This window comes from Lissotriton helveticus, chromosome 1_1 (genome assembly GCF_964261635.1).
Source record: "Lissotriton helveticus chromosome 1_1, aLisHel1.1, whole genome shotgun sequence".
Lineage (NCBI taxonomy): Eukaryota > Metazoa > Chordata > Amphibia > Caudata > Salamandridae > Lissotriton > Lissotriton helveticus.
In genome coordinates, this window is record NC_136057.1 from 1905853051 (window position 1) to 1905867553 (window position 14503).

At 43.1% G+C, this 14503-nt stretch overlaps 1 protein-coding gene across 2 annotated transcripts in view; it reads left to right on the forward strand.

Annotated features, from left to right (window-relative positions):
• LOC144754727 (dimethylaniline monooxygenase [N-oxide-forming] 2-like) overlaps positions 1-14503 on the forward strand; it is a 400207-nt gene that overhangs the window by 281621 nt on the left and 104083 nt on the right. For both annotated transcript variants that reach the window (XM_078642888.1, XM_078642897.1), the window contains exons 4-6: positions 789-951; positions 7248-7390; positions 10267-10463. In XM_078642888.1, the coding sequence (XP_078499014.1) occupies positions 789-951; positions 7248-7390; positions 10267-10463 (503 nt within the window). The remainder of the gene's footprint in view (positions 1-788; positions 952-7247; positions 7391-10266; positions 10464-14503) is intronic.

Sequence of the window (14503 nt, forward strand, 5' to 3'; positions counted from 1 at the left end):
TATTCAGCAACGTGTATGAGAGTTAGTGGATGTTTACACCCTGAGAAGCACACATTAGGCCGACCACAGGTGCAGCTACCCTTAGTGTGACAAGTGCCGTGGCACTGGTACCAGAGGGTGAGGAGCCTTCTGAGTCCTAACTATGGCTGTCTTTTACTCCTCAACCCCCTCTTTGTCACCCGAGGGTTCCTCCTTGAGGGAGCTGAGGCTATCTTCTATGGGAACATTCATCTAGCTGAAGTCTCAGGGATTGTCTGTGGGTGAGATGCACCACGCAGCCACTCGAAGCTTCCACATCTAGGATACGCACTGTATGCGAATAGTGGTTATGGCGGGACATACAGTCTTTGCAGCTCAATACCCTCAATAGGTTGCATGGATGCAGATCAGGGAGCCCAACCAATTGCAACTCCATAGGCAAAGGTACAAGGAATACTGTGGTGTAGACAGTTTGGTGTTTTTTTGCATTGAGCAACTGATGGCAATAAAACCTGCATTTCCTCATGCCAGAGACAAGAGTGCATAAGGAGGGTAAGGGACACATATTGGTGTTATTGACTGTCTCCAAGGTCAGTAATGTTATTACCACAAGAATATGATTTCATAGTTACTATATGCTTCTTGATTTCCTCTATAACTCTGCTGCATATTCTTTAAGTTGCATCAGTATTTATGGACTGTATTCCAAGGAGTCTGTTTCATGTCTCAGTCTCAACATTCAAATGCAATTAAAATCAGTGGTAAGATAACAGAAATGTTTAAAACAAATTCCATTTCCTTATTACAAGACCAAGGTGTGTAGTGTCAAGAAACAACCAGACTTCTTGACCTCAGGCCAGTGGGAGGTGGTGACGGAGACGGATGGCAAGCAGGAGTCGGCCATCTTTGATGCAGTCCTGGTCTGCAGTGGACGCTACGTGGTACCTGCTCTCTCCCTAGAGAGCTTTCGTGGTAAGCCCTGTGCTTGTGGAGTCTTTTGCACCAATATTTTAGATGTGCAGCACAATCCCAATCTTATTATATACACGAAGTAAAGAATAACTCTTTTTTAATTTATTTTTTATTATCTAATTTTTTTGAAGTTTCAAGGCAGTACAGATATGTAGTAGCATTACTTCTACAATTTAGCGATGTACATTCACATTTATCATCTCTATGAACAAGTCATGGTATTGTATCACAAGTACAATAAACAGTGATGATGAGAAGACTTTGGTATAAAATAACTGTGACTGTAGTTTTAAAATTTCCAACATCAGATAATATTTCAGATCAACTTGCTCAACCCTACCCCCCTCCTACCTAAAAATTCGCTTGAAAGGTCCGGTCAGAGTGACGTATGCAGTAGACATGAAGGAGGGACAAAGGGCCGTGGGGGAAGGGGGGGGAAGGGGAATAAGAACCTTGTGCTAAAGTTGCATACCATCCTAAAAATAAACTCAGTGCAGCATAATTGTGAAGTGACACTACATACCAGTTTAGGATACCCTGGACACCATTGGACCCCCCTTCTAGCGCCTTGAGACCCTCATGGGTGAGTAGCGCGCTCTACAAATGTTTGATTGATTGATTGAGAAAGGGTCAATAATTGCATAACAGTTACATTATAAGCAATACACTCAATTGCAGTATTTTTACGCTCATTCCATGTTTACGCTAATCAGTAGTAGTGTTAGCTTTGAATTGTTCCAACTGATGAGCCCACTCCAAAGAAAATAGTTTTTTTCTAAGCCCTCTATATTCTTCCAGTTGAAGGGCTTCTCTTTCTGCCGTGGCCCATCATATTACCTCTTCCCCCCTAAGCTCCCTTTCTTGGAGCGGAGTGGGATTTCCAACGCTGCGTGAGCATTCTCTTGGCCAATATTTGGGAGAGATCAGTGAAACGGCGCAGTACTGCAGCTTTCCGTGGTAGAGGGGGTATCCCCAAAAAGCACACTTCTATAGTGGACGAAGAGGGTCTTTCGGACAGATGTGACAAACTTTCAGTAACTTCCCGCCAATACCCCTGCAAGGAGGGGTAGGACCGTAGCTTGTGAATCAAGTCAAGGTGTATCTTAGGATTCGGGAGGATCAGCGGTTGTGATCCTCCTGGATCTAAGTGCAGCCTTTGACACGGTGGATCATAAGACCTTAATCCAGCGCCTGACTAACCTGGGAGTATCGGGCATGGCCTTGCTGTGGCTCTCATCTTTTTTGAAGGACCGAACCTTTCAGGTTTGGGAGGGTAATGCATGCTCCAAACTAACCCCCCTCAAGTGTGGGGTCCCTCAGGGCTCTTCGCTGATCCCTACCTTGTTCAATGTGTATATGGCCCCACTGGAGGCCGCGGTTAGTCCTTTTTGGATTAAAGTAGTCACCTACGCAGACGACACCCAACTAGTCGTCTCGCTTTCCCAAGAAAAGCACTGCACAGAAAACCATTATTCTTGCCTCTCTGAAATCCACTCATGGATGAATAGATCCCTACTCAAACTGAATGGAGCCAAGACAGAGCTCATGCTCCTAGTCCATCATATAACATCCTTACCTATTTCCACCTGGCCCTCCTGCCTGGGGGTCCCTCCCACCCCAAAGAACAAACTAAAAAGTTTGGGGGTATGGCTCGAGCAGGACCTCTCATTTAGGACGCAAGCGAAAAAGACAGCTGGCATATGCGTAGGCCTTCTGCGCTCTGTCCGTAAGATTCTTCCCCTCTTACCAGCGCAGTCGAGGAAACTGCTTATTCAAGGGCTAATTCTGCCTAGATTAGACTAGAGCAATGCCCTCTATTTGGCCGCCCCGGAATCTACCATTAACACCCTCCAACGTGTTCAGAACTCGGCGGCCAGGTTGCTTACTGGCACTTCGCAAAGATCTTCAGCCAAACCTGCACTCAGAGCCCTTCACTGGCTGCTAATACGTGAAAGGATTAAATTCAAGTCCCTATGCATTGCCCATAAGTCCTTACAGGGGAAGGGACCCCCTATTTTAGGGAGTATGGTCCGTCCATATAAGGCTACTAGGCCTCTTTTCAGATCACGGAAATTTGGCCATAGTTCAGAGATTCAAGAAAGCTCGTACAGGGGGGCGCCGATTCTCAGTGAACGCGGCCACCCTATGGAATGCTCTCCCGGTCAGGATTCGAGCTGAACCTAGTTATCTGAGGTTTCGCAAGCTCATTAAAACTTCTTTGTTTCCTCTGGACTCCTTAACTCTAGTGCCCTCTTCAGTTGTTCTTGTTCTATAGCGCTCGGACGCTCTCAGGCAGCCATGCGCTCTATAAATCTATTTCATTTCATTTCATTTCAAGTCGGTTTCAGACAGGTGGCAGCGGGGCAATCTGATGGGGCCAACGGGTACATTGTATGGACCTTATTAGATGTCAAATATAACTCTTTTATTGCATATGTTTGTAGACCCACAAGTAGCGTAGGCAAGAATGATGTAAGGCCATGCCCCAGCCAAAACGGATTTTTCCTCGCCTTGTGAAAGAGCTGGCCTTGGGTGAAGGTCTGGGCTCGGGAGGCTTTGAAGACTTATGGCTTGGTTCAGAGTTTCCTGGGGGGAGGTACTTATGCACTAGCTAAATATTCGTCCTCAAACTGCTACAGTGCTGCAGGAAATGCAACAATTCTATCAACAATTTGTGGTTGTCCGATTATCACCAACCTCTAAATCAAGCCCTTCATGTACTTAGGATTTAGAAAGATAAAATCTTCTGCTTCTGTGAGTTTGACATGCTAAATAATGCGCCACAGATTTCAACGAGACCGGTTGTTCTAGGTTGTTCTGAGAAGTGGCAGCAAGAGGCAAACTCCCTCTGACATAATTAAAACGTAAATTCAAGAGACAAATGCTGAATTTATAAGCAATTTCAAAGCCAATAGGTCTGGCATGATGGCAGAACAGTTACTTTTTTAAAAACAAATATTGGAAGCTAAGGCTAACAAAATGAAAAGAAAACACACTGCCATTTAAATGTGGCCACCACGTTTGCAATAAATGTTTTACATTTAAAAGACTTAACAACTCTTTCAGTTGTGCCTTGAATTTGACTAATATGATTTTTTGTGAAGGGCAAAGATGAAATCATCTTCCAAGCAACTACTCGAATTGCAGAATGCTTCAATGTCACAATCGCATGTAAACATTTATAACAGCAACTTTAAAAGGGAGACGGGAAGTAAATGACAATGTAACTGGGAATCCCAAGGGCAGGCACACTAAAGAGTTATTGTTTAAGAAAATATCCAACGATAACAGTTAAACACACACTTTGAAAGAGCTTTCTCATTGAAGGGAGTGGATATGGAAGTAGAAAAAGGGAACACGAAGGATCTGGAACTGGGGCTAGTACAGAAGTGGGATCAGATGTGTAAAGAAGTGGGCATAGAAGCAGCATACTGGAGGCACCCAGGATGAAGGGATGCAGAGATCAAAAGGGAAACAGGAGTAGGTTTTAATTGATGAGGAATAAATCACTTATGCCTTTACTGCCATCCCGGAGCAGCCACGGGGACGGATGAGCAATGATACATGGATGTATGACGTTACAAAGCATACTTTTACAACGCATACCTTTACAACGCATGTTTTACAACGCAACATCCTTTACAACGCATTCCATTACAACGCATGCCATTACAATGAATTTTCTGAAAACTACCTTTACAACGCATTCCATTACAACGCATACTACCTTTACAACGCATACCATTGCACCGCATACCATTACATTGCATGTATGGTAAGTATTGGATAGTGTAGGGGTAAAAAATACTATTCTAACTCGAGGGGGTGCAACAGTAGGGTAAGTGTTGGATAGTGTAGGGGTAAAAATTACTATTCTGACTCCAGGGGGTGCAACAGTAGGGTAAGTGTTGGATAGTGTAGGGGTAAAAATTACTATTCTAACTCCAGGGGGTGCAACAGTAGGGTAAGTGTTAGATAGTGTAAGGGTACTATACGTTGTGATGGTATGTGTTGTAATGGTATGCTTTGTAATGACTGCATTGTAATGACATAAGTTGTAATTGTATGCGTTGTAGTGTCATGCGTGGTAAGGGTTGCGCTGTAATGGCATGCGTTGTAAGGGATGTTGTGTTGTAATGACTGCGTTGTAATGGTAGTGCGTTGTAAATGTTGCAATCTAAAGGTTATTTCCCATGATACACACTCTGCTTCGAAAGCGTCCAATGCAGGGTACCATATCTGGGATGACCTTGGGTTATGGATCTCTTATAGATGGAAGCTGTTTCAGATGTGTCTCTCTCATCGGAGGCGGTTTCTCTGCCAGTGGGGTAGTGATACCTCTTCTGACTGACGGTGACCAACATTGTATACATTTTTTGAAACAGACCCATAATGTATGATTGCTGGGTTGCTAGCTAAAAGTATTTAAATATGGCAGTGTTGCATGCTTGATAGCTTGTGTTTTCTTCTACCTATCGTTCTGATTGGCTCCGTTGGGTCTTCCTTTCTGTACATGTTGCCTTTGAGGCATGTGTCTGTTAAGCTCCAATATTTGCCATCCCAGATCGGGTGATCATTGAAAACTTCTTACCTGGAGTTTCATTTGGCTCTCTCCATTTACAGCTCTAGAATACAAAAGGCCCTTTATTTAGTGTAGTTCCCCCTCTCCCGTGCAGCGTGCCCCCGCCTCTGGACTTCCACTGCACCTCTAGTCTAATGTGTCTATCCTCTGGGACCCTAATGTTGTGTTTGCCTCACACCTCATCCTCCTAAATCTAACTTGTTCTGATCCACAGGACTGCTGTTAACTTATTTATATAAATTCCCTAGTAGCTTTATCACCCTGTTTGGGTGGACCCCATTGACAAACTAGTGTGGTTACTGTCTATGTTCTTGGCTTGTCTATTTCTGCGGCTTTTGGGTGGTCCCCATGGGTCCAATACCGTAGCATCTGCCAAAATATTTGTTTAGCACCTTTCACTACTTCTTGTTAGATCCTAAAGACCCACTACTGTGATATTTGCAAAATTGGGCTTGATGCACCATTATTGCTTTCTGGGTTGACCCATTGAGCCCACCACCTTTTGATGCGTCTGACGAAGTCGGACGCATCAAAAGGTTCTGTCTTTGAGTCTGTCCCCCTATCAGTGACACGTGCCAACGTGGTTAGTTAGACGTACAGACCCTGTCATCTTCAGCTTCCTGGTGGCTTGGGCTGAGCTACTGATTCAGTGTACCCGTACTTGAAGCCTCTTCATCATTTGACCTGCTTCCCTGAACTTTAGAGGCCTTCGTCATCCATGCCTCCTGGATGTCCCGGTGTGGCGTAGACTCTGTCCCCTCTGCTTTCAGGTACTGTTTGACACAAACTTGCACCCGGGTTCCAACAGACTCTTTCATCCATCTGCAACTGCGGTCTCGTCTTGAAGTCCTCGATTGTGCTCGACAGTCTTTGTAGTTACCCTGAATTCGAGGGTATTCACTAGTGGGGTAGATCGCTAATCTTCTGTCTTCCACGGGGTGTCCTCAGGGTTCACTGGGAAGGGTCCTTCTTCTTTAATATTGCAACCCTGACTTACCTATTGACTTGTGCTGGGCTTCTAGCAGTGTTCCCTCTCGGTGCAATGCCTCCGTGGGGTTTCTGTTTACTTACCTCAGGTGGTTTTTGGGTCCCTAGCACTTCTGGGTATAGTCTTGACTTGAGTTGTGTTTTGCATACTGCTATTTTTGTATATGGTTTGGTCTCGCCCTGACGACCACTGTTTATTTCTGTTTCTTACCTGTTCCTATTGCAAAGTATTGTGTGCATTGTGTATATGTCCGGGAAGGAGATATCTGTCTGTGTTAGTCAGTGTCTTATAACAAATACATATTTTTATAAATACTTTGTGTGGTTCTTTTTCACTTAATCTAAACCAAAAAGATTATGTTCTGTTACAACAATCTGATTTACATTCCTTCTGGACAAAGCTTGAGGGCTGTTCTCTACAGCTACCACTTAGGGAGCATCTTCAATTGTCTTAGACCACTAAAATCGCTGTAAGGGTTGTCTAGATTGGTGCAGGGTGCCCATTTACATAAGGGTGCACCATATAGCAAGCCAGCTTTTCACAATGACACTTAAGAATATGGTTGTTTTGATGCTACCATGTGCCGGTGTAATATTTGATGTTGTAAGGCATCCACACCAAAAGTAGTTGAATTGTTACAAATACAAATACGTCACCAATCCACAACCAATCACAGATTATTGTCCTTTGCAAACTTCTAATGTTTCAGTTTTTTTGAGCCCACAGGGATCAAGCGATTTAAGGGCAAGTACTTCCACAGCCGAGAATACAAGCACCCAGATGGATTCCAGGGGAAGAAGGTGCTTGTGGTGGGCGTCGGCAACAGTGGAGTGGATATCGCAACGGAGATCAGTCGCGTGGCTGCAAAGGTACAGAAAAGAGGCATTTTAATTTAAGTCATAGGAATGAAACAGGGAAATTGTGGGCATTTCACATCTCTTGCTCTTGAGGTCAGAGACCATTGCCATAGTTCCAAGAGACCATCAGCGTCTGCTCAGACAGCTCCTGCAGGAATACATACAAAATACCCCTTTCTCACCCTCAAAGAGCCCAGCTAGACCTCAGAGCTTATGCAAAAGCAGATATCCTTCAGAGAGCATCGTCCAGCCTTCGGAAACCCCTTTGAATATACTCTGACAGGACCAGAAAAGCTTCGGAGATTCCTTAGCTCACTCTCATAAACCTGGCATAAAACAACCAGAAATGATATACCTACACAGCCTAATTTCGGCCTGTGGTACCATCCCTGGAGCTCTGCCAATTAGTTCAAGAAGATGGGGGCCAAGTGGCTCCCCTCCCTGGGGCGATCATGATGGGTGCCTTGGCCCCAACCAGGTCACCCAGTGTGCACTGTTGGGGTCCATGGGGGGGGCCTGAATACCCCCGCAGTCAGCAGGAGCCAGAACTGCTCCAGCATGCAGGGAGCAGCAAACAATTGTCTCCCTGCGTGTGATGCAATTTTTTCATCTGTTTTCCTGCCTCCTTGAGAGCAGGCCAGTTAAACATATTTAAAGTCTGCTCCCAACAGGTGTGAGCAGTTTTCCTCCTCCCAACCGCTGGGAGCAGAATTACTGTTTCCTCCTGCTCAGCTCTCACCAAGCGAAATCAAACAACAATGTCCTGAGGGTGGGCACCTAGGGACATGGGGAGCTGGCACTGCGTGGTGGTGGTCCCCAGGGCCAACAGTGATTCCAAGAGGAGGGCGGCACAGCCTTCTTCCATTCAAATTGTACTGGTTACCATGGGAGGTGGTGGTCCCCACGGCTGAAGAAGGCCTGGGAGGGGGCTCTGCCCTACCCCCTCTCCTTGTACACATAGGCCTTGCCACATGGAGGTGGCACCCCTCCCCATAATTTACATTGGGTTTGGCCCCGGCGAGGTGGCGTTTTTCAGGGCCAAAATCAGCCACAGGAAAAGGGACCACGCGTTCCCCGCTCTCCAATATTCTTATTTTCATTTGCCCCTGGGCTAAAGTTTAAAAAATAGCCAGGAGATCAGGCTTGTTTTAAAAAAAAGGATTGCCGAGATTCGTGGATCAACTGCAATTTAGAAAAATGGAGACCCCACTACCAGGCCTAGTTGGTCAGGGAACTTCTACCCTGCCCCCTTCTGTTTTTGTTGCAGTTTTCTGGTACTTGGGCAGCCCCAAGATGACTACCAACATTTCTTGGTTGTAGTGTCGGCAGCCAAATAGATCTCACCATGAGATCTGTCAGATCCGAAGAGGATTCGCTGCCCTGGACGTCTATATTTCTTGTGCCTTTAATAACTCCAAAACTATTGAATGGATTTGCACCATATTGCAAAAAGAGCTTATCCTGGACCAACAGCTAGATTTCTGCTAAATTTGGTCCAATTCTGTTAAGCGATTAAGGATGTAGTCATGTTTAAAATTCCTATGGGAAATAGCATGGAGAAATGTGTTTTGGGAACCCCTCTTTTTTCACGACCGCTGCTTGAGGAATCACCCCAACATTTTCCACAAAACAGCTGAACTCAGGTGCAACTAGTTTTGAAATGTTCATGAATGGCGTCAAAGTTATTAGCAAATCAAAACCACCCACTGTGGCTGCGATGGGTGCAGCCGGTGCTCAAGGGATAGTAAGAAGGAGCGCAGGTGTCTTACAGGTAGATACAGTCAGTGGTTGCTGTAGGCAGGTTCTTGATCATGTAGGCTTCGTAGGCGTACATGAGGATCTTGAACTGGCATCTCTTCTTGATGGGGAGCCAGTGTAGGTTACTGAGTTGTGAGTGCTGTGGGTCTGTTTGGGGAGGTCCAGGATAAGTCTAGCTGCAGCATTCTGTATGGTCTGGCGTCTTCAGAGGAGCTAGGTGGCAATGCTGGTGTAGAGTGCATTGCTGTAGTTGAGGCGGCTGGTGACTGTGGCGGCCGGTCTTTCAGGTGTTGACAGGGATATCACAGTGAACTCATTTCCACATTTTTTAGGCTCGATGTATAACAGTGCTTGCACTATTCATGGCAAACATACTGTATTCTGGGTATACTCTAAGTTCTTTGTTCAGCCTCCTCAAGCCTTTGGCTTCTTTGACTCAAGAGCATTCATCCAACGGTTTTGGATATCGTCAGTCACATTCTTGAGATGCTTACAGGCATGTTTTAGTCTCATGTCCTTCCTATTTTCTATTTGTGTGAAATCATCATCCTGCATTGGAATGCTGAGGGAATATTTTACGTCTGAAAAGTACACTTATTCATTGTACATTTAATTCTTTATTTCTTACATCCATTTATGCCAACAGCAATCCTTTTTTTGAATTAAGTGAGCCAAGACCTTTTGATTTTATTTAAATTATATGTTATATACTTATCTATTGGGGCTTTCAGCTAAATCTCTTCATCTATTGGGCTGTTGTTGTATCATTCACATTATTTTCTGCCTATTGTAGCTTACAGCATGGAGCAGTCGGTCAACCCACTTTAGTCTTTGGCTTACTTTACTTTGAATGACTGTATTGTAATCTTCACAACGTTGTTACCTTCAATGCAAGAGACTACTACAGCAAAGTGAGCTTTTTGAGACCAAAAAATATTTTAGCTTTTAGCCAATGTTTTTATTATATATTTACAATGGCCTTGTAGCTCCCCCGAAAACAAAGGTTTTGTAAAACCATAACAAAACAAGCATTAACAAAGCAAAAAAGGTTGTCAGCCAAAGCAAGACAAATTAAAATGAATTGAAAAAATACCCAGTGGCGAATGGTGAATGGCTAATTTGTCTTCCAGGTGTTCATTAGCAGCAACAGAGGAGCCTGGGTGATTAGCCGGCTCTCCGAAGGTGGCTATCCTTGGGACATATGGTTCACAACACGTTTTAAGACATGGATCCGGCTATCGCTGCCTTTGTTTTTGGTGAACTGGTGGATAGAAAGGTTTCTGAATAAACGCTTTGACACATCAAACTACGGTCTACAGAGGGACAGGTATGATTTTTAATTGAAAAGTTTTTTTTACTGGAGAAAAGAGAAAAAATACAATCAGAAATGTATCTGAAAGATTTTAGTAGATCTGAGAGGTTCTATTAATCAGCAAGTCTAGCTTCAAACAGAAACATAAAAGAAAAAAACTGTAAAAGTCAGTAGGAGAAAGATAAACCAATAAGGCTGACTTACAGTAATTTTCACCCACATATATACATGGTTCTAACATGCATCGCATTTAAAGCAGAGGTGTCCTGAGCAGTTCACACAGATTCTAGGGAGTGTGACAGAGAGCTCTCTAGAAAGGGGGAGAGGTTTCTCAGGAACAAGATGGGCTCAAAGGATGCCTACTTCCTAGTCATGCATAAGAACCACAAAGTATCCTGTACCCTTACTTATGGGTGGATGCACACCAGTAACTCTTTAATTTAGGGTGTCACTGGTATGGTTCAATGTTATGTAGGTGTTCTAAAAGAGTTATAATGTCCTTGCACCCTGTTCTACATCAGAACATTTGAACCCACTGTTATTGGTCCCTCTTGGTCCAGGGCTTATGTAAGGATTAATGCTAGTAAACCTCTGTCTGTTTGTCACTGTGTCTCTCTTTCCTAGTTCTACTAGTCAGGGTCTTATAAGACAATACAGGACAAGCAATATACATCAAAACAAGATAACATGGGCTTGCTTCCTGCTACACTCAAACGTTAATGCCCCATTTGGTACACAGTGATACCCCTTATAAGGACAGCCCGAGGGCAAATCTCTATAGTCACGCTCACTCCAAGGGTAACATGCCTCTATTACACCTATTCATTCTCTGCTCTGTCCCGCAAGAAATTTGCAGAATGTCTGTAGGAGCATGTTCCCTAGCCATCTTCTGAGATGTGGCTGGTAGTAGGCTAAATTTTGATGACTCCATAGTCGTGAGGGAGTAAAGGTTTGGTGACTCCATGGTCTTATGGGGTTTGACTAGTGAGAGGCACTTTACCCTTCCCAGGTTCTTCTGTTGTTGATCTTCAATTCCACATAGATCTCCTATGTGCTCTTCAAACACGTTCAATAAAATCTGACTTATTATTGGTTTCTTTGGGCATGGAATTCCTCACAGAGTACAGTATGTTATGTGCCCAATCCATCAGTATTTCACTAAAAGAAGGGAAATGTGTTTATTTATTTGTTTTACTCATAGTGCATCAGGATCCTCCTAGGTACAGGGTGACAGAGACCTTTAAAACATGGCCCTGTGATATAGGTAAAAATAAGGCAATTTGCATCATCAGCTGTATTCATGCTTTATAGCAGTCCATGTGAGCAGGAGCGCAGCTTGGTCAGGAAGATTAAGGGGGTGTGATCTTCAGATTTTCCAACAGTTCATGCTGACAGAAAAGTTTTAAATAAATTATATAATGAGCAGGGTGCATGAGAGGGGCTTAATGGGCAGTGGAAAGGGAGATGAATGAGGATAGGTAGGGGTACGTAGTGAGGGAAAACACACTATTTTGTAAACTAACTTACTTTTTTAAGACTTTCAAAACAGAGAGGAAGTGTGTGCGTTTTTGTCTCTGTATTTAAAAATGTCTTGTGAAATCCGACAGACACCTCCCCATACCCAGCTGAAAGCACCTGTACCCAACTATTTACCAGAAAATGCATTTATTACACAACCCTGAAGCTACGCCCCTGCATGTGAGAGACGTTCAACAGAGGAGACATTTACATTGCCTAGAATCAGGCAATGGATTCTCATTAAGTAAGGCCTTAAGTAAGGTATCTTCAAACGTTCTGTTTCAGGCTGCTCTGGAGATAAATATTGGCTTAGTCTGTCTGATGTGTACCTGAAGAACTATTCCACATCTTTCTCAATCTGGGTGTCCATTTTAAACAGAACTCAGCATCCTTGTCATGTGTTTCTATCAGGAATTTGAAGCATATGTGAAAGCAATTTAGATAGGTGGATCATAGTGCAGATAACGCATACAGCTTTGTAGGCAGAGAAATGTCCTGGGAAAGGTGATCTAGTGATCTACAGACAGATGATATCCACAAAGCATTTATTTGTATTCAAAATGAGACAGGCTGCTATAAGGAATACTCCTTTGAAAGGAAGTATGTGAGATTAGGTCAGCCTATTTCTGCAATGGCTTGAATAGTCCAAATGTTTTAGAAGTAAACTTTTGTGACTACAAAGAAGTTTTAATTGAAATTTGGTGTTTGAGGTCAGATTTTGCACATGACTAAAGTGAAGTGTTTGTCAAGTTTTACGCCAAAATCTTTTACTGAGATGATTGTTTTAGGTCAATGATTAAAATCTTTAAGTTGATTTGTCCAGTCAATGGCAGAAGGTAATTCCTGGCACTGTTTAGAAGAGAGAATGAGAAATAATGTATTTTCTGCGTTCATCCGGAGTTTCATATATTTCATCTAGTCTTAAATTTCTTAAGAGAGAACATTAAGGCAATAGAGCTTTTTGTGCATTCATCCTTAATATCTTCCAAATGTTTTTTGATAAGTCACCTTGTGGCTCCACTTAAAGCAAAAAAACAAAAAAAAATAAAAGCAAGCAACTGAGGAGCTAGACCTAATAGACTCGATAAACAATTTTAGTAGAATATAAAATACCTATCTATGTCCAATATTTCTCTCTTATAATGGTATAATCTATGTGCAGTAAGCAATGACTTAATCCTCAAGAGAATTGCACTAATCTATTTCCCAACATCACTAGATACAAATGAAAATTAAACTCTTTTATGTATTTTATCCTACCACGTCTGGTTAATGTGCGAAAGATCCTTTATTCTCAACTCTGCCATGGCTGGGAAGAGCAGGAATGCAGCACCTTCTGTACGGCTCCAAGTGCCAACCGCCCTCCACAGAGCTGTCTCGTATCACACTCTACATTGCCTCACAGATAGCTTTCCTCACACATTCTCCTGCATGCAAATGGCAACAACACACAACCTTCACCTTTGTACACATTAGTAAATATAATTTAAATAAATTATACATTGAAATATATGGCAATACAATAGAATAATGGTAGCACTATACCTAAAACTAATGCTTAGCATATTGTTGGTGAACACCAATAACGCCCATCCTATTTTAATACAAAATATTTTAGTTTAACTGGAGTATGGATGATTCTACCCTATTTTAATACAAAAACTTTTATTTTAGCCTGAATTCGAATGATCCTACCCAACCTCTCAGTTCTTTCCATCCTGACACCAACCTCCCCCCAGGAACCTCTTGTGTTTCTTCAGAGGTGTCAATTCCACCATCCTGCTCCACCATTAAATTCTCGTCCCACAACCAATCATCTTCATGAAACACATCTTCCTCACTTCTTTTCTTCACTCCTTGCATCTTGCCACTCAACTCATGTGCCATACATGGTTATCATTTAGCCTTGCCCAAGTTTTTCAAACACTCCACCACTCCTAATGATCCTGAATACACGGTCTCACCCTTAGGTACCTTGCCCACTTTCCTTACCGTCGCCCAATCACCTTCCATACACTTCTGCACCCTAGTTCCTTTCTTAGCATCAAAATAGTAATTGTACACACTTTCAGCCATCAGAATGTTTCTTTCACTTTCTCCGGTGACCACTTTACTTACCTTGCACTATCCATCCATCCTAAACTGTCCTTCATATACAGCTCTCTTCCTTGCATTGGGACAAACGAACTAAAGCCCATGAGTGAAGAAGTTGGACGATACATCCACAACATTTTCTTCTCAACTTTCCACCTTTTTCCATTCCCACTAGGAATCTGAACTGTACCTTCAAACACTTGACTGAATCACTCCACTGCACCATTCCCGGCTGGATTATAAACCGAAGTGAACACATTTCACTCCATTCCTCCCAAGAAACTCCTCGACCACTGCAGCTTTAAACTGGGGTCCATTATCACTCAACAGCTTCTTTGGCAAACCCTCTCTTAAGAATTTGGCATTCAAAAATGTTACCAAAGTCTCTGCATCTTCCTTCTGTATAATATCTAGTTCTATCCATGTACTAAAATAATCTATCT